The sequence below is a fragment of the Dunckerocampus dactyliophorus genome, chromosome 21, assembly GCF_027744805.1.
Source record: "Dunckerocampus dactyliophorus isolate RoL2022-P2 chromosome 21, RoL_Ddac_1.1, whole genome shotgun sequence".
NCBI classification, from domain to species: domain Eukaryota; kingdom Metazoa; phylum Chordata; class Actinopteri; order Syngnathiformes; family Syngnathidae; genus Dunckerocampus; species Dunckerocampus dactyliophorus.
The window spans coordinates 5,487,835-5,507,893 of NC_072839.1; the positions used below are offsets into that span (position 1 = coordinate 5,487,835).

At 39.5% G+C, this 20,059-nt stretch overlaps 1 protein-coding gene across 5 annotated transcripts in view; it reads left to right on the plus strand.

The window, feature by feature from the left end:
* Positions 1–20,059, plus strand: part of cntnap2a (contactin associated protein 2a) — a 297,333-nt gene that overhangs the window by 172,014 nt on the left and 105,260 nt on the right. For all 5 annotated transcript variants that reach the window (XM_054765349.1, XM_054765351.1, XM_054765353.1 and 2 more), the window contains 4 exons: positions 2,072–2,178; positions 4,096–4,215; positions 8,824–8,939; positions 11,401–11,485. In XM_054765349.1, coding sequence (XP_054621324.1) covers positions 2,072–2,178; positions 4,096–4,215; positions 8,824–8,939; positions 11,401–11,485 — 428 coding nt within the window. The remainder of the gene's footprint in view (positions 1–2,071; positions 2,179–4,095; positions 4,216–8,823; positions 8,940–11,400; positions 11,486–20,059) is intronic.

The following is a 20,059-nucleotide window of genomic DNA, read 5'->3' on the forward strand; positions in this document are numbered from 1 at the left end:
ATAGAATTTTATCCAGCTGGGTGGACACAAGGCATATTAATGCTGAATATAGGACAGTATTTTTCCCTAGAAAAAAATCTTATAGGAGAGCTTTTCTTCCTGTCACTCATATATATACACACACACACACACACAAGTGACCTGGAGAGATGCAGCAACCCGTAGATGGTCGTCACGTTACAAACAAGTTCTTTTTCGTAGACCAGGGGTGTCCAAAGTGTGGCCCGGGAGCATTTGTTGCCTGTGGCTGTTTTTTATTGTCGCCTGGCGCTTCTAATGACACAATTTACAGGGAAAACTAAAACAAAACTATCACTATGTGGTCCTCGCTGGAAAAGGTTTGAACACCCTCGTGGCCTAGAATGAAGTCGAGTTTTAGTGTAAGTCGGGACAGGCTGGTCTCCTTGTAACAGTGCAGGGAAGCCATGACCCCTCTAGCATAACGATGGTCACAACAGTCGAGTGGTTGGGACCAAAAGAGCGGCCAATACTGGTGGGCGTTTCTCCTTCCTTCAAGGTTTTTATGATGTTCATTTTCACTTCCATAGTGATTGCTTTCCTTGTCTTTGGCGCACTGCTGCTTGGGGGACATGATGATAGTTATAAAGAGCTTGAGCGAGTCTCATATTTACGGACCAAAATGATGTTTTTAGTTAATTTATGGGACCAAACATTGAATACAGAACCGAGAACCACCTGTATTGAAAAAGAGAGGTTGTCTTATATTCAGGGTTGTCTTATATTTGGGTAAATACAGAATCCAAAAATTGTGCACAAAATCTTAGGTCACATGACTTATTCAACTACTAATTTCTGACGTTAAATGATTCTAATTGTCATAGACTAGATGCATCTGGATAGAAAGTGGGCACATATTGAATTAACTGTTAATAATGGAGCAATTCGACCTGGTTTTACCTCTGCGAGTTACACCTCTTGTCAGCGGGTAAATAACGGCCCGAAGATCGTCTTGCCGGTCGGTGTTCGACATAAAGAAACTCTCAAGAATCATGCCTCGAGGGCGAAACAAGACAGGAGCCCGAAATTAGGAGTTAACCTTGTGCTGATGAGCCCAGTACTTTCCCGCCAGTGATTTGTTTTCAAGCGAAGCTTGTCGATAACGCGGCACAGGCAGTCAGCAGCGGCACCGCCAAGGAGTTGGACACTAACTGCCGCCGCTTGATTCACATCAATTTTGTCCTCACTTGAAGAAGTCAGCTTTAGCTGGGGTACTTCAGCTTCAATCACCATATTGGGGTTGTGCACGTCAATGCCGGGAGGCTTGACAGTTTAAAGGCAACCACAGACCAGCTTTGTTTGGTACGCTGACTTTGAAAAAACATAAAATGTCCCCAATTAATTATTATAGAGTATTGCTCCATGAGTGGACTGCGACTATAGAACTCATCAAAAAGTCTTTACAGGCAGCTTAATAGCGCTGACTGATCCTGTGAGAAAATCCCTCCTCATCCTCACTGTATCCTATATGGCATCCTATATAATAGTATAATATAAAATAACAAATCTAAACGTGGTAAAATTTGTGTTTATTACGTGTCTATCTATCATTATATCAACCTAAAACAAAACAAAAGGTGTACATCCAAATCAATAAAAAACGAAACTATTTTTTTCTAGCATTTTCTACAGCGGTGTCAACGTTCATACCCACAATCCCCATCTTCTATCTTGGTTTTATACCGCACACCTTGCTTTTATATCCTGTACTTAGCTTTTATATGCAGCGCCATGCACACGTCATTTTTATCTTGTTTATTCAAAGCAAAGTCACAGTAGGATCTTTCCGTGCAGTAGTAACAAGTTGAAAGTCATGTTTTTAAAGCAAAGCATTTTGCAGGTGCAGCACACAGAGGGGTGAGAAGCATAATGCGGGCTTTGCAATGGGTTTCCTCCACACACACATACACATTTTGTCTGCCTTACAAGGAAATTTTGAGTTTTATCGCAACCTGCTGTGAGTGATCACTGTTCTCATTGTTTTATATTACAGTGGCTGCAATATTTACGCTTGAAAATAGTTTGACAACAGCAAATTCCCATTGTGCTGCAGATGTATGCCCAATCATTGCGAACACGGTGGCCGGTGTAAACAGACGTGGGACAGTTTCAGCTGCACCTGCGACGGAACAGGATACACCGGCGCCACCTGTCACACTTGTAAGTGTGTGTATGTCGTGTATGCGGTTGTGTTTGCTTGGTCAGCCGTGTCACGGCCATATGCATTGCGGTCCTTGTTTGTGCCTGTTGGATTTGGCCTTTGTCTAATTAAACCGTCCGGCCCGCAAGTCTCAGCAGAGGAGGATGTGAACTTTTAAAATGTTCAGAGGCCAATCTTCTCACGCTGTTGGGTGTTTTGCACTCGTAACTTGGCTGGGAAGAAGCAAGAGCAAACAAAAACCCGACCAGGCTTAAAGATTTGGAAATGTCATCCCACTTGCTGCAAATATTATCGTCTTTTGAGAGAATGTTTTTTTTAAAATTACAGTTATGTACTATTATTTAAGAAATCAATTAAATGTTACATGAATAACTTTAATAATAAGACAATGTAATTGCAGTTGGTCTATTAAAAAAACACATTTACAGTATGCAAAACAAAGAATTAGTCAAACATTTAGGGACACTTTCTCATTAAAAAAAATGCAAAAGTGTGTTCAAACTTTTGACTAACAATGTGAATTCTTAGCGTCTCGGCATTAGGCCCAAGGTGAGCAGTTCCTGTCCCATGTAGGTCCTAATTATGCATTTTATAGTGCATACAGAGCACAGGTTCAAATGTCAAATTACTTGTCTGTTGCAGTTCAATATTTGTGGCAATTAAAACCAAAAATTTTGCTGTGATCCTATTTTTAGTTTATCTTAAGTTTTATCAATTATTTTATAATGATACATTATTTCATAATTTATTAAATTATGTATTTAATATTTTAGTATTATTTTATTAATAATTAAAAAAAATTATTTCTAGTTATGGGCATGCCGCAGTCACTTTGCGCTTTGAATCACTGTTTTGTGTTTGAGTACGGCCTATTATTAGTCAAAATATGATTCTTTAAGCAAATTTAATATATTTTTTCCCAAAATTAAAATTTTTCAAGCATAAAAATGGCTAAATGAACTAAAATACGAATATAAGGCATTCAGAAGACTCATTAAAAGACATTGTGATATGTTATATTCTTCACTGGTCACTAGGTGTCAGTAATGTTATTGTATTGATGATACAATGGCTACCGCAGGGAGTACTGTACAGAAACCGGCAGTAACATGTAATGTGTGAGTCTATATTATGTCTTATTTATGTCTTACCTGTCATATTTTATGTCTACTATATAGGGTAATAAGTGTAAAGGTGACTATAGGGGTGTTATATCATGCCTAGAGGGCTCTAATAATGTTAAAACCATATTTAAAAGGTCGTAAACAGGTTTTCTAACTATGATAATATTCTTTTTATAAATAAAGAATACTATTTTTCTGAAAATGTAGTGATGATGGTCGGGTCTAGAAGCAATTAACTGCGATAAATGAGGGAATACTTGTAGACTCGTGAGTTTCCTGAAGTTAGTGTTGCGGTGTATCATTTACGCTTTGTTGGCATCTTACGCTAAAGTTTAACTTCTCCCTGGCAATGCAGTCTAAGGGATGTAAGAAAGAAATCAAGTTGGATAGTTTGAGGATAACAAATAAGAAGATAAAGAAATAACATTTAAACCATCATAAAAAATATATATATATATATTTACTGTATATAGAAGGAAAAACATTGCCTCAATCATAAAGGTTTCACTTCAAGGACCTCACCCACATGTCTTGTAATAACTCTTCCACTCATCCGCAACCTCCATGCGTGTGTGTGAATGTGTATCATCACAACATATCATCAATATGTTGTCATAAAGCTTGCTAGGCTGCGCGGGGGCAGAACAACACTTGACAGGAGCTGCAGAAACGCTTGAAAGTACTCCAAATTACCGCCTAAAAGAAAAGCAAAAAACGGTATAGATGTGTTGCAGTGCAGCAGACATGTGCGCAATAGTAATACTCGCAATTGATGATCTCTTTCCTTCCCAGCTATCTACGAGCCGTCATGTGAGGCCTACAAGCATTTGGGCCGCTCTTCTGATACCTACTGGATAGACCCCGATGGCAGCGGACCACTGGGCCCCTTCAAAGTCAATTGCAACATGACAGGTTGGTACAGTGTGCACATGCACACACTTGAGGTGTGATTTATTGCCTACTGTACACCGTATTTTTTGGACTATAAGTGGCTCCAATCAATCAAATATGTCATGAAAAGCCCAAAAAGCCTACAAGTTGCACTGGACTATAGGTCGCATTGAAGTATTTATGTTTGTATCGAACAGATGTATTTTAACACCAAAACTCTTTTTGTATTCAAAAATCATACATGTATATTTAGTGAGTCGGTGACTGACGCAGCAGCTACAATCTCTACGCTGGACATAATTAGTGTTGTAATTGTTGTCTAAAATACCACTTTTCTCATTCTACACAGGTATCATATAGTTATAGTTGCACATTACTTACAGACAATTACCCTCTGTAACAAAAAGCATTATGCTCTGTATCATTCAATGCATGTGCCTAACTGCGCCACAAGCACAACACAATGAATTATTGCAGCCACTAGGTGGAGCCACTTTAACTTAAAGGCAGCACATGTTCATTCATATGTTTTGATATGTACGTCGCACCTGACTATAAGTCGCACGACTATCTAAACCAGGGGTCACCAACGTTTTTCCTTGTGAGAGCTACTTTTACAAAATGAAAACGGCCAAGAGCTACTCATTTTTGTAACATTTATTTTCAGAGCTTATTATAAACCCAAACAAAGCGAATATGCTTGTTTTACCAGAACATGAACAAAAAGCTGGTGTCCACAACTCACATTTTGTATTTCAGAATGCATTTCTTTCTACTGTTCTTTCATTATTAACTGAAAACCTGAATGAAAAGCAGGCTTGCGGGCACCTCATGTGGTCGTGGGGGATACCTGGTGCCCGCGGGCACCACGTTGGTGACCCCTGATCTAAACTATGAAAAAAAAGTGAGACTTACAGTCTGGAAAATACAGTACTGATTTTTGGGAACTTGTTTTTGTGGTTCCAAGTCTTCTGCTCGCTTGATGGCGGCCATATTTTTTCAACCAATCTTGCTCAAACTTCACACACACATGCTTGTCAGTCCCCTGAAGGTGTGTACCAAATTGTGCGATTGTTCAGCCAACCGCCCCTGAAATTACAGTGGCTGGTTTGAGCTGTGTGGTGAAATTTCAAGTCAATCCGACTTTTGCGGTGTAATAACAACGCCACCGTTATGAAAAATAATGGCCCAGGCAACGTAGTAGGGGTGCATGTTTTGATACCCTTTCACCCCATCGTGTGCAGCGGTTCAGGAGTAGAATCCTTAGCTTACACAAACACATACTGTCCATATAGTAGCTGTTCATTTATATTAACCACATGGCATGAAAGTGGAATTTAGAGTTTTAGCCTAAGGAAAAGTGGGTGGGAACGTCTATACAAATGAGTGACACTTCCATCCCAAATACACAAAAACCAACACCTTCCACTGCCTAGCTTCATGCATGTGTACACACACACACACACACACACACACAGACATGCAAAGTGGAATAATTAGATCGTCTGGAAGAGCATAGAGCAAAGGCGAGGCTTTCGATGAAATGTCACCGCACTCCGCTGGCTAAGCCCTTAGTCACACTGAATTGCACTCCTGCACACACACACACACACACCTGGAAAATGTTAAGCGTATCCCTTTCCCCCCTTCCATGAGCACACACCTCAAATGCAGCCTCACACACGCACACGTCTTCCCTGAGTGGCAGTGTGAGTGAACGGGGACATGTCTTGAGTGACGGGCTCATGCTACAACAGCGCTGACGCGTCTATTAAAGCCTGCAGTCTCTGAGCTGTAACTTCCATAGCGGGGAAAAAAGGAGTTCACCCCTTGTGACAGCTAAACTGTCATTTGCAGTGTGAGCACAGTATGTGTGTGTGGAATAAATACATGCATGGAGCTCAATATCAGCATGACCTTGTAGTGTATTTGATGAAAGAAGGAGTTGCAGTTGAAGTTGGACTACTGGAAAAAAATGCTCTATGGTCAAAACTTTGAAGACACTTTCTCATTAAACAGACGGCAAAAGTGTCCCCAAACTTTTGACTGGCACTGCAGATGACAGACAGGTGTGTTTTCTTTTGGCTAAAGATGAGAAGTACCCCTCCACATTTGGGGTATGATTAAGTACGGCTGCAAGTAATTAATATTTTCTTCCTCGATTAATCTGAAGCTTAATGTTTTGATTCATCGATTAATCGGTTATGCCCTAGACCAGAGGTGCCCAAAGTGCGGCCCGAAGCTGTTTTTCATTGGCACATTCTAAAAAATAGAATTTCACAACAAAATGGGGGGGAAAAATGGAAAAATCAGCAGTAATTTTACAAGAAAGAAGTCAAGCTTAAGAGAAAAAGTTGTAATCTAACAAGAAAAAGTCCGAATTTTACGAGAATAACATTGATGACAAAAAATAACGCCATTTTAGTAGCACAAAGTTGAACTATAAAGAAAAATACATTTTTTAAAGTTGTAATCTAACAAGAAAAGGCCGTAATTTAATGAGAATAACATCATAACATGATAAGGAGAAAAAAATGTCAAAAAGTCTACATATAAAAAACAACAAAGTTTGATTTAAGTTAAATAAATAAACAAAATGAAGTTGTAATTTTTTAAACATGAGGTTGGGGAAAAACGTATAATATTATGGGAATAAGGTCAAACTATCATGGGAATGAAGTCATAATATGAGAAGAAAATTTGCAAGGGCAAAGTTGAAATAGCTGGAAAAAAAAAACAACAGTAGAAATGGGCGCAAAACAAGTAAACATATTAAGAGAATAAACGGGTCATATTATGAGGGAAAATAATGTCATTTTAGTAGTGTAGCGTTGTTTTTTTTAAGGCAACACAACTGAACACAAAATGCAGTTGCCAAATGAAACTTGTAATTACTGTAATTGATTGAGATCTATCAGTGTGGAAAAGGTCATGAAGCCATTTCTAAAGCTTTGGGACTCCAGCGAACCACAGTGAGAGCCATTATCCACAAATGGCGAAAACATGAAACAGTGGTGAACTTTCCCAGGAGTGGCCGGCCATCCAAAATGGCCCCAAGAGTGCAGTGCTGAAGTTATAAAAGACCCCACAACAACATCCAAAGAACTGCAGGCCTCACTTGCCTCAGTTAAGGTCAGTGTTCATGACTCCACCATAAGAAAGACACTCACAGCAAAAACCGTCTGCATGGCAGAGTTCCAAGACAAAAACCACTCCTGAACAAAAAGAACATTAAGTCTTGTCTCAGTTCTGCCAGAAAACATGTTGATGATGCCCAAGACCTTTGGGAAAAGCTCTGGTCTGACGAAACAAAAGTTGAACTTTTTGGAAGGTGTGTGTCCCATTACATCTGGCATAAAAGTCAGAAAAAGAACATCATACCAACAGTAAAATATGGTGGTGGTAGTGTGATGGTCTGGGGCTGTTTTGCTGCTTCAGGACCTGGAAGACTTGCTGTGATAAATGGAACCACGAATTCTGCTGTCTACCAAAAAATCCTGAAGGAGAATGTCCGGGCATCTGTTGGTGACCTCAAGCTGAAACCAACTTGGGTTCTACAGCAGGACAATGATCCAAAACACACCAGCAAGTCCACCTCTGAATGGCTGAAGAAAAACAAAACCTGAATCCTATTGAGATGCTTTGGCATGACCTTAAAAAGGATCTTCATGCTGGAAAACCCTCCAATGTGGCTGAATGACAATAATTCTGCAAAGATGAGTGGGCCAAAATTCCTCCCCAGCGCTGTAAGAGACTCATTGCAAGTTATCACAAATGCTTGATTGCAGTTGTTGCTGCTAAGGGTGGCCCAACCACTTAGTAGGTTTAGGGGGGAAATCACTTTATGAAAGTTTCATTTAAAAACTGCATCTTGTGTTCAGTTGTGTTGTGATTGATTAATATTTACATTTGTTTGATGATCTGAAACATGCGATTGACTGACGACCAGTCCAGGGTGTACTCCGCCTCTCGCCCGAAGTCAGCTGGGATAGGCTCCAGCATACCCGCGACCCTAGTAAGGATAAGCGGCAGAGAAAAGTGTGACAAACATGCAAAAAAATAAGAAATCAGGAAGGGGGCAAACACTTCCTCACACCACTGTATAACTTCTTAGCATATCTACATGTGTTGTTTTACAAAATATCAAAGTGGCCCTTGCATTCTTTCATTTTTCAATATACGGCCCTCGCTGGAAAAAATTTGGACACCATTGCCGTAGTCGGACCAAATCAGTATGAACCAAACATGGTACACAGCATATCAGAAAAGAGGCAAAAGAGGCTGAAATTAGAGAATATATCCGAATAAATCAAATACCAAAAATAGATTTTGATTAATTGGATAAGATCAGGGCTCTGTGAACTCTGCCCGGCAACAAATGCTCACACCCGAGGAAAAAACCAAAAAAAAACCTTGAGCAATTCTGTTGGCCACCATCGCGGCGTCTGCTGGGCAGTTAACATTTTATTTCAGTTGTTAAGTTTTATAATGAAACCCAAATGATTTTTTTTTTTTTTCCATCTGTGGGATTTATATCATTCCGAGCAATTGGAATTTTAACAAGCGCATCAGGAGGAGAGAATCCTGTGGCTTCCACTGACTTGTTTGTTGTATGGTTTGTTTGTGTAGAGGACAAAGTGTGGACTGTGGTCATGAACAACCTGCCACCCAAAACCACCGTGACCGGTTCCAGTCGGGACAGACGCACCATACTTCAAGTCAACTACAGCGCCTCCATGGACCAGGTGAGACAAACACACATACGCGCGTTTTGTTTTTCCCCGTTTATGGAACACTGAGAGCAATCCAAAGTTCTATTAAAAGCAGTCGACTGCGTGTGAGTGATTTCTAAGAATGTTGGCACAACGAGACAAAACGTTATCGATTGGAAGGTTGTTTTGCTACAGGTTAGTTTAATTTCCAAGTTCAATTCTGCACGGTGCAAATTGGACGCGATCCCGAATCATGCCAAGAATGACAAGTTCAGTTTGTAAACAACAAAAAGTGGCGATGATGCTTTTTCCTGTGTGTGTGTGTGTGTGGAAAATATGATTTGGTTGAATTTTCCCCTGGACAACCTTAATGGAAGAACACATGAGTCGATGCTGCTAACCTGCCGTCATAGCCTCCAATAAGCCTCACATCTTTATTATAATTGCCCGTCCAAAGGTGGCTAATTAAGGCATGCCAGGCGTTCTCTTGGCTGGAAAAGAAAGCAGTTTGAAGGCTGGTGTCGCGTGCGAGTATCTAATTTTACAGCCAGCCACAAAGGAAGTGGCAGCTGATCACGGCGGTGACAGCGCTAGCTTATCACGGCTGTCAAACATGGAGGAAAGTTCCAGTATATGAGCTGCTACTTATTTCACACTACTCAAGGTGACATTTTACATTTGAGTGATTTTATTTTTTTTTTTCCTGTGAATATTTTTAGATAACACTTGTCACTTGATACAATTCTCTACAATGTATTACTAAACATTATGAATAAATCATTTATGTCTTTAATAACACATGTACACATAAATACACATAGCAAATACGTATTTATGACACATCTAAAAAATAATATCTGGGGAAAAAGCAGTTTTTATCATAACTTGATGTATATATTTACATAATAATAATTACGAATTAATACAAATAAAATGTAATTAATCGAATAATAATAATAATAATAATAATAATAATAATAGACTATTAAAATGGGGGAAAAAAGGAACATTTTTTTATTTGATAATAGTCATAATAGTAATTTGGGTGATTTTTATTTTTTTTTTGTGCGCCCGCCACCTCGATACGATTCTGTAAATGTATTTATTACTCAACACGATGAATTAATAATTTATACAGTTTATTGTAGTAAACAATTCATACTGTGTCTTTAATAACAAATATCTACAGTGGATTTTAATAATTTAATGAATAAATACTTATTTATGACATGCAGTATCTAAAAAAAAAAAAAAAAAAAAAAAAAAAAATTACATGAAAATACTGTTCTTCCCATAATTTGATGTACTTATTTAGAAAAAAATAAAATAAGAATAATGCAATAAATTACTACAAATTAATCAAATACAATAATAATATTAATCATAATACATAACATGTTAAATAAATAGAAAGAATATAAGTATTTACTGTATTTCATTTAATAATCAAAATATCAAGCATTATATTATGTTCCAATGCGCTTTTTTCTAGTAACCTGTATAGGATAAAATAAATGTAAAAAATGTTATAAAAAAATAAAATATTTATTTCATTTAATAATCCAATTATTAAGCATTATATTGTGTTCCAATGCGCTTTTTTCTGGTAACCTGTATAGGATAAAATAAATGTAAAAAATGTTATAAAAAAATAAAATATTTATTTCATTTAATAATCCAATTATTAAGCATTATATTATGTTCCAATGCGCTATTTTCTGATAAACTGTATAGTATAAAATAAATTTGTAAAAATGTTATAATAAATGAAATATTTATTTCAGTTAATAATGCAAATATTAAGCATTATATTATGTTCCAATTTTACTATTTTCTGGTAACCTGAGTTTTGCGGTCCTTCGACCTGCATCATTCTAATACAAAAAATGAAATACATATTCTTATTTTTCCCTGTCATATTTAAAAAATGAAATATTACATGAATATTTGTAAAAGGTTGTTATATTTACTTTATTAAATTGTACATAAAATAAACACTATAATTTCAGTCCGAATTACAGAAAAAAAAATGAAAAGAAAGAAATCCACTAAAACACAATTTTCCCCATAATTGTATTTACTGCATATATGGAAAAAATACATAAAAATATCCATGAATACATACAGTATTCATATGATCACATAAATATTCACTATGTTGTTATATATAAACATGGTTCCATGTTATGTTTGTTTATATTACAATATGATGCAGGTGTTTAGTGCATAGCTCTAGACCACATAGCTGATGCTGCCCAGCTGACATATCCTGCTTATATTTGTATGATGTTTTGTTATACTGTATCCTCACAGCATTCTGGCGGCTGCGTTCCACCTGAGAGAGTTTGACTGGCACAAAACGTATCTGTAATTATGGCTTCTCTTGTTAAGTCTGGAAAGCAAAGCCAATTAAATACACATTGCTCTTACATGGAATGTGTGGATATGATAGCATGAAGACACTCATATCTATTTATGCTCGCTGTGTTTGCAGGTGACAGCCATCACCACCAGCGCGGAACACTGTGAGCAACGGATCGCATACAGCTGCCGCATGTCCAGGCTGCTCAACACACCAGGTACCTCACATTTGACTGTGACTGCGGCAGTCGATTTTAGATTTGGCGGTCAAAGAGTTGCAAATGAAATCTAAAATGCACAAATCTGTTCAAGTGGGAAGCAGGGAAGTTGCCAACCGCAGCTAGATTAGCTCTGATTACATTCATATGTGTTTGGATTTGGCGACGGCGTAAAGTACTTTGAGTCAGTTTGCTTTAGATTAGCAAGCGCGGCTTGTGAAAAGGATTTGTATAAGGTCTGACCGGGTGTTCTAAAGAAAGCTGCTGACACTTCTCGCAAAAGCAGCTGCTTTTTTTATGATGCAAATGGTAATTAATCTTATATCCTATCAGAAGAAGTGGTGATTTATTTTTGCTGGGCCTATAACAAGCTTGTTGTCAGATCCACTTTCAACCACTCTCACACGCTGTAAACAGGGGTAAACACAAGCATCGCAAACGTGCACACTGTGGGGAATTGCTTCATTAAAACAAGACGCTTCAGCAATTAAAGCGACTGAGAGGATGGTGCGTGTGTGCACGTACTGTGCGTCTATATTCCTGATACAGTTGGTATTTTAGTGCAGTGCAATTAACCTTTATTCTGCAATGACACGGAATTGGCCAATGAGCAAAAGACACACACTGTATTAATCGGGTCTTTCTACTCTCAACACGCGCATTGCTAGTTTACTCCTAATTCACTGCCGTGCGAGTCGGGGAAATGCAATTACCAGTCTACAGTGACTGAAAAGTTAGGCCAGGAAAAATCATTTACCCAAAATTTCCCTCCATAAATTAGCTGTCAGCTTTCATCAAATGAGCCTGTCGTCGGCATTTTGGCATGCACGCACACACACGTGCGTCTTTTACACGAGGGACGGAGTTCTGGAGCTAAACGAAGCGTTAAATGGGAATTATGGCGTAGTAGGCGTCAGTGGCATCTCTCATTTAGAAGCTTGCAGAAATTCTTGTAATTTCTGTTTTGCGTGTTTCTGGTCATCTACGTCCTGTTATTGCATTCCCTCCATGTTGTTAAGCCTCACTTCATTACCTGCAAACATGATGCATTATCTAAAAAGAAGATGTATTACGGAGGTACCGTATATGCAAAAGCTACACAGTGGATGGGTGGTACATGAAATGAAGAAGTCGTTAGTTGTCATCCCCAGAATGAAAATGTAGTGACTCCCAGGAGTCACTGGGAGCATCCATGGTGGCGATAGAACGAAAAAGCATCATCAGCAAGACACTTCGTCAATACCGGCCGCACTCATGCAGCCCCAGGTCATGACGCTGCCACCAACATACTTGACAATCATCTTGATACTCACTTGTGTTGCCACCTTTTTACACAATATTAGCTGTGTAGTTCCACGGATAGTAAATCTTTACTGCTATACAAGCTGTACGCTGACTACTCTTAAGTATATCCAACAGTGACGGGAACAAAGATATTGTTTTCCTGGAATGCCGAAGACGTAGTTATGTTTCTATAAACCCGAACGCCCGTTCCCAACAGCATATTTATACGCCTTTCACGTTTTTTTGCGCGAGGTGATGACGCAGCTCTCCACTAATGCATTTCACTTTCAGAGCAATTTTAAGCCATAAAAACGGCCACAAGGTGGCAGAAGCGCATGTGATAAGCGCTCGGCAGGGAACTTGTAGATGTAAATAACACACATGACAGGAAGGAGGAAGTGAGAGAGCGTGGAGGAATGTAGCGTGCAGAAGTTTACGCATTGTGGGGAAATTTTGTCGCATGCAACCGCGCACGCGTGCACACGCATGCACACACATAGTTCAGTTCCAAATGTGAAAACTGTAACGAGTTCATGGTGTTATGTTTGTAAATCAATTATTTAGATGTAGAAAAACCATTTTTGTCTCGTTTATGTTGGTATAGTTGTTTAGATATTTGAGCTGACACAAAAGCAACAACTGTGTGTCAAAATGAAAGTTAGGCTTGAAATGTATCCTTTCACAAAAAGCTGGTTTTCTCCCTTTTTTAGTCAGGAACTGATATTTTCCTGAAACGTACCTATGTTCTACTGCTGATTACTAAAGAACGGAAAAAGGTAGAAACAAACTTTTTCTTGTGATGAAAGACAGGAGTCTGATCTTTCTTGTGGTAGGTTCCATGTTTCTGTAGCCGTAGGACACAATATTCTGTGTGCCTTGAAAGATCACTCAAAATCGCCTAAAATGGGGTTTCAACTGAAGGGGTTGTCTTTTGAAAAATGGTTGGGGTTGATTGACTTATTCCAATTTTCAGCGCTACAATGCCGATGCCTGCGTGAAATGTGGTGTGTTATGATGCACTGATATCTAATACAGGCTATCCCGGGATGGCAACCGGCGGCTCTTCAGCTTCCTCCTTGTGGCTACTTTCAGTCATGACAAAAGATAACAAAAGGTTGTTTATGAATGTAATTATTTTAGATATTATTTTATTTTGGTTTATTTTATATCTTGGAGTTCATCACATTTTTTAAAATGTTTATAATTAGTCAATTAAAATATGCATCACATCCACGTCTATGGCCCTTGCCTTTACATGCAGGCGGCTTATTAAGCGTGCAACCCCGTGTGGTAAACTGACCATGAATGCATCAAAAAAATAATAAGAATTCATCAATATCGGTCGCAAATGAGAGCCCGCAGCACATGTTCTACTGCCCCGGCATCAGGAAGATCAGCATGGAGCGTCAGACACACAAGTCACATTCAACAGAATTTAAAAGGCTGTTGTTTTTGCAGAAAAAAAAACATTTATTTCAGACCCGTCAAGAAACCTTCCTAAATATGTTTTCTTTTTTAAAAGCTACCAAGCTGTAATTATTTTTTTTCCATTATATTAAAGTGGTCTATGATTAATTGTAATTTCACACAAATGAATACAGGAAGAACTCAGAAAGGCCTTGCAAACTGCACTTCAGTTTGTTGTGTTCCGTTGTTATAATGGGTAAAATGAAAAAGGATGAAAACTTGTTGCATTTGCGGCTCCAGATTTTTTTCTTTAGTTTAGGAGGTAGCAGGATAATGCTTATAATAATTTTGATAGTAAAAGTTGATGAAAACTCTCCTCATGAATGACTCGAGTCTTTTGAACGGCTCTTTTTAAGTGTATGATGACAACCGATTTGCAGAATATAAAATAAAAGAATGAGCCGTTCAGAATCAGTCCACTTTTTTCACTTCAGAGTCGTTCATAAGACGCAACTTGTTCACAAACGTCATATCTCTGAGCCACACGAGAACTCAATGCTCCAATGGCGAGCCGGAGTGGTCTGTCGAGTTCAAACTGTCGTTTCCGGGATGCAAGTACAGTAATTCCAACTTTGTGCTTCAAATTCCGCAGCTCCACTGTATCACGGTGTTTCAAACATCCGTTCATTGATAAATCATCCCTGTTTTGTGGTTTAATAAGGCCTATCGAGCCATCCATCTTCTTCCACTTATCCAAGGTCGAGTCGCGTGGGGCAGCAGGCTAAGCAGGGAAGCCCAGACTTCCCTCTCCCCGGCTACTTTGTACGGCACCTCCCACCAGATCCCGAGGCATTTCCAGGCCAGTTGAGAGACATAAGCTCTCCAACGTGTCCTGGGTCTTTCCCGAAGCCTTCTACCGGTAGGCGTCCAGGAAGTATCCTGACCAGCAGCCCGAGTCACCTCATCTAGCTCCTCTCAATGCGGTGGAGCAGCGGTTCTACTCTGAGTTCCTCCCGGATGACAGTGCTTCTCACCTTATCTCTAAGGGAGAGCGCAGGCACACTCCAGAGAAAATTCATTTCGGCCGCTGATACCTGCAATCTTGTCCTTTCGGTCACTACTCGAAGCTCATGACCATAGGCTCCGCTCCTTCTTCACCACAATGAACCTAATACGGCGTATTGTTAGTCAAAGAATATTCATGCTGTGTATGGCTGCTGGTTTTCCTGTCATCATTTTGACAAATTGTAGGAGAATTCACTACTTAGTTGTCATTTTATTTATATTATTCAGGTATTTCAATTACGATTCTGTTCAACTTGCATGTCACAAAATTCCATAAAAATTGGAATTGTTTTTGGACATAATTTGTTTTTTCAAAAGGGCTGTCAAATGATGAACATTTTTAATCAGATTAATCACAGTACTCAAATTAATTACACGCAACAAAAATATAAACGCAGCACTTTTGTTTTTGCTCCAATTTTTATGAGATGAACTGAAAGATCTAAAAGTTTTTCCACTTACACAATATCACCATTTCTCTCAAATATTGTTCACAAATACGTCTAAACCTGTGATAGTGAGAACTTCTCCTTTGCTGAGATAATCCATCCCACCTGACAGGTGTGCCATATCAAGCTGCTGATTAGACACCATGATTAGTGCACAGGTGTGTTTTAGACTGCCCACGATAAAAGGCCACTCTGAAATGTGCAATTTTGTTTTATTGGATCCACAACATTGACGTCAGAGAACCACTCACCCACACGACGCCACACACGCTGTCTGCCACCTGCCCTGAACAGTGTAAACCGGAATTCATCCTTGAAGAGAACACCTCTCCAACGTGCCAGACGCCATCGAATGTGAGCATTTGGCCACTCAAGTCGGTTACGACGACGAACTGGAGTCAGGTTGAGACCCCGATGAGGACTACGAGCATACAGATGAGCTTCCCTGAGACGGTTTCTGACAGTTTGTGCAGAAATTCTTTGGTTATGCAAACCGATTGTTTCAGCAGCTGTCCGGGTGGCTGGTCTCAGACGATCTTGGAGGTGAACCTGCTGGATGTGGATGTCCTGGGCTTGCGTGGTTAGACGTGGTCTGCGTTTGTGAGGCTGGTTGGATGTACTGCCAAACTCTCTGAAACGCCTTTGGAGACAGCTTGTGGTAGAGAAATGAACATTCAATACACGAGCAACAGCGCTGGTTGACATTCCTGCTGTCAGCAGGCCAATTGCACGCTCCCTCAAATCTTGCGACATCTGTGGCATTGCATTATGTGTGGCATTATAAAACTGCACATTTCAGAGTGACCTTTTATTGTGGGCAGTCTAAGACACACCTGTGCACTAATCATGGTGTCTAATCAGCAGCTTGATATGGAACACCTGTGAGGTGGGATGGATTATCTCAGCAAAGGAGAAGTGCTCACTATTACACATTTAGACAGATTTGTGTACAATATTTGAGAGAAATTGTAGTATTGTGTATGTGGAAAAAGTTTTAGATCTTTGAGTTCATCTCATAAAAAATGGGAGCAAAAACAAAAGTGCTGCGTTTATATTTTTGTTGAATGTAATGTTAACGTAATTAACTAAATCATTTGGTTTACCATCTTTTTTTATTTTATTTTTTTTTACAGTAGCGGTTCGGGTACCATCTAAGCAGCGGCATCATTTCTAAAGCAACGATTTGGCACCTGTATCGGATAATATGTAAACGATACTGTGCCCGCTCATGCCTTTGAAAAAGGTTAATGACGAACACGGAAACAAACAAGAGCAAACGATAAACTGAGCCGCAGAACACCGTGCGCACACACAACCTCATTATCCTCCATCACCGACTGGATGTCACACGCAACATGTTGCCATGCCGATCACATACTGAGCAGCACCGTGCACCCTGGAGTCGATGTGTGACACAACGTAATTTTATTACATCAATACCTTCATTGAGACTGACACTTTTTGTGAAAAGAACTGATACTTGCATGACACTTGACCCCCGGTGTGAAAAAATGAGATGATGGAAATGTGACTCTTCACCCGCGAGACGCTTTTACAATGAATGGATGGCATTTAGTTCAATGGAGCTGATGGGATGAATAAAAATGTCAAAGTACAATACCATATAAGGTAAGCTAATATGTCAAAGAATTGCGATTTAGCTTTGTAGTCCCTTCGGGACACTTCTGGAAGTAGTTCCTATCCCTTGTCCCAAACCCGACAGTGATAGGTGAATTTCCTTATTTATAAATCAAATATTTTTGTAGTTTGAAAACCTGTTTATGCCCTTTTAAAATGTTTTTTAACGTTATTAGAGCCCTCAAGAGATGAAATAACACCCCTATAGCCACCTTGACACTTGTAATATCCAATATAGTAGACATAATAAGAGAAAATAAGACATACAGTAGTCGTCCCTCGCTACATTGCTGTTCAAGCATCAGTCCTTCACTGTATCGCGGTTTTTCAAAAATTGATTGCTGTTTCGAGGTTGACCATGGTCTATTATTAGTCAAAAATGTTGAAAGACAATTCCTATGTAATATCCTGGTCACTAGGTGCCAATGTAATGTTACATTGATGAGACATGACCTTATATTACATTACCTCCACACTGCATGTAGTCAGCCATAGCAAATCCGACATGATGGAGTGAAAAAAAGTTCTTCTCCCATTTTGTGTGGAAGTGGTAGGTTTTGGCTTCTTACTTTGTCCTTCTTCCCCACTTCGTTTGGAACCCTTTAAGTTTAGAATAAGGAAATTCCACACGGAAATGTTCTTGGGATGCACTGTGCCGGATTAATAAATAGTTGCATCCAGACTGGAATGGATAACTTTGTTGAAAATGATGTAATACATAAGGCATACCTAAATGTGGCCTACTCTGGAAGCCGTTTTCCAAAAATACCATTTCAGGGCACCCAGAACACCATTTCTGTGTAGATTAAAGGCTGAAATAATCAAATACTTTGCCGTTTTGTCCTGAAAACATTTTTGTGTGGATAGCCCCGAAGTAAATTTGTAGAGGCTAACTCGTTAGCTCAGTAGCTTGCTATGCTAGCAGCGGCGTCCCTGCAGTGATCCCGTTGCCTGCCCAGTGTTTGTGTAAAGGTGACTATAGGGGTGTTATTTCATGTCTACAGGGCTCTATTAATGTTTTAAAAAAACATATTTAGAGGCAGGGTTTCTATGCTGTAACTACAAAAATATTCAGTTTATTGATATTGATACTTCACTTATCGCTGTCGGGTCTGGAACCATTTAACCGCAATAAACGAGAGGCGGCTGTAATATAGACACACACGTTAGCATTGGGAGAGTTCCTTCTTCTTCTTCTTCTTCTTCTTCTTGTTAAAATTAACAATAATTTACCTGAATTGTCTACATGGCCAGTGGTGTGGCCACGGCCACCACTGGCCACCTTGTCCAAACGTTTTAGACCGTCTAGCAGAGCCATTAATAGCTGAGCGGTGTGCCACGGACATGTTTTCAATGCTTAGTTTCTGGATTCTGCTCACCATCATGGCAGCCAAACCCGCGCGGGGCATAATACGGAAGTGGGTGCCCATCGGCACTCCTGTTTTAATTGTAGACTCCTTGGTTTGCATGTCCAACATAGTGAGAAAAGTTGACTGGAACTGACCAAAGTAATCATGGAAAGCTTACCTCTGTTTGACTCACAGCTCCTTCACAAAATAGGCAGCTCTCTTCTGCTCTCCCTAGCAAAGTTGTGTGCTGCAGTGAAATGAGTCCAAGCGGAAACGTCGGTTAGGCTGAACTCTAATGTTTGAGTATGTTTGAGTATGTTTAACTGTTGTTTGAGTCTAATGTTGAGTCTCGTTTGTCAAAACTGTCCCCCCAACTGTGGCCGCTACGTTGGCCGGAGAGTGACCAAGGTTGGCCACGGCCACCCCGTAGCTCCACCACTGCATGTTGGATACACAGTCAGGAGATGTGGGTTACAAATCTCTGTTTGGAGTTGGCATATTCTCCCCCTGCCTGGGTTTTCTCCAGGTAGTCCCGTTTCCTCCCACATTTCAAAAATATGCATGTTAGATTAATTGGACACTCTAAACCAGGGGTGTCAAACTCGTTTTCATTGAGGGCCACATGACAGTTATGGCTGCCTTCAAAGGGCCACTTGTAACTGTTATTTTATATGAATATAAATATAAGCATGATGTTTTTACACAATTGCCCGTTCATTTGATTATTCGATTTTTACGTGAAAGTGATGGATAACTTGCTCTGAATTGAGAAATGAACATGTCAAGGTGACAAGCAGACATTCAGGGATGTCAACAAAAAATGCTTGGAATATCTGATCAGATAATATTGAAGTTTAGAAAAACTGCATGCAGTACAATTTTTCAGTCAAAATGAAAGAATAAATACGTTTAAAAGGAAAAAGATGAAGTGCATTATTGACACACTTTATTCCCAGGCTTTTGCGGGCCACATCTGGCCCCCGGGCCTTGAGTTTGACACATGTGCTCTAAACTGTCCATGTGTGAATGGTTGTTTGTCTTTATGTGTCCTGCGATTGGCTGGCGACTGCTACAGTCAGCTAGGATAGGCTCCAGCATACCCCCGCCACCCTAGTGAGGATAAGCGGCATAGAAAATGAATGAATGAATGAAGGATTAATCCTCATTTCATGTTGCAGCTCGAGTCGGCAATAAAGCTTTTCACTACTGACTTTTGAAACATATCATGATGCGCTTTAGAAGAGGGTCCGAGAAGTTTTGTCTAAAAATAATCGCATAGTAAAGTTTTCATTATTAAAAACACATGCTGGTGCTCTGAGAGGTTTATAGGCCTAGTCATAAAGTAATTAAAATAAGATTACAGCCCTGTAAATATTTCACCC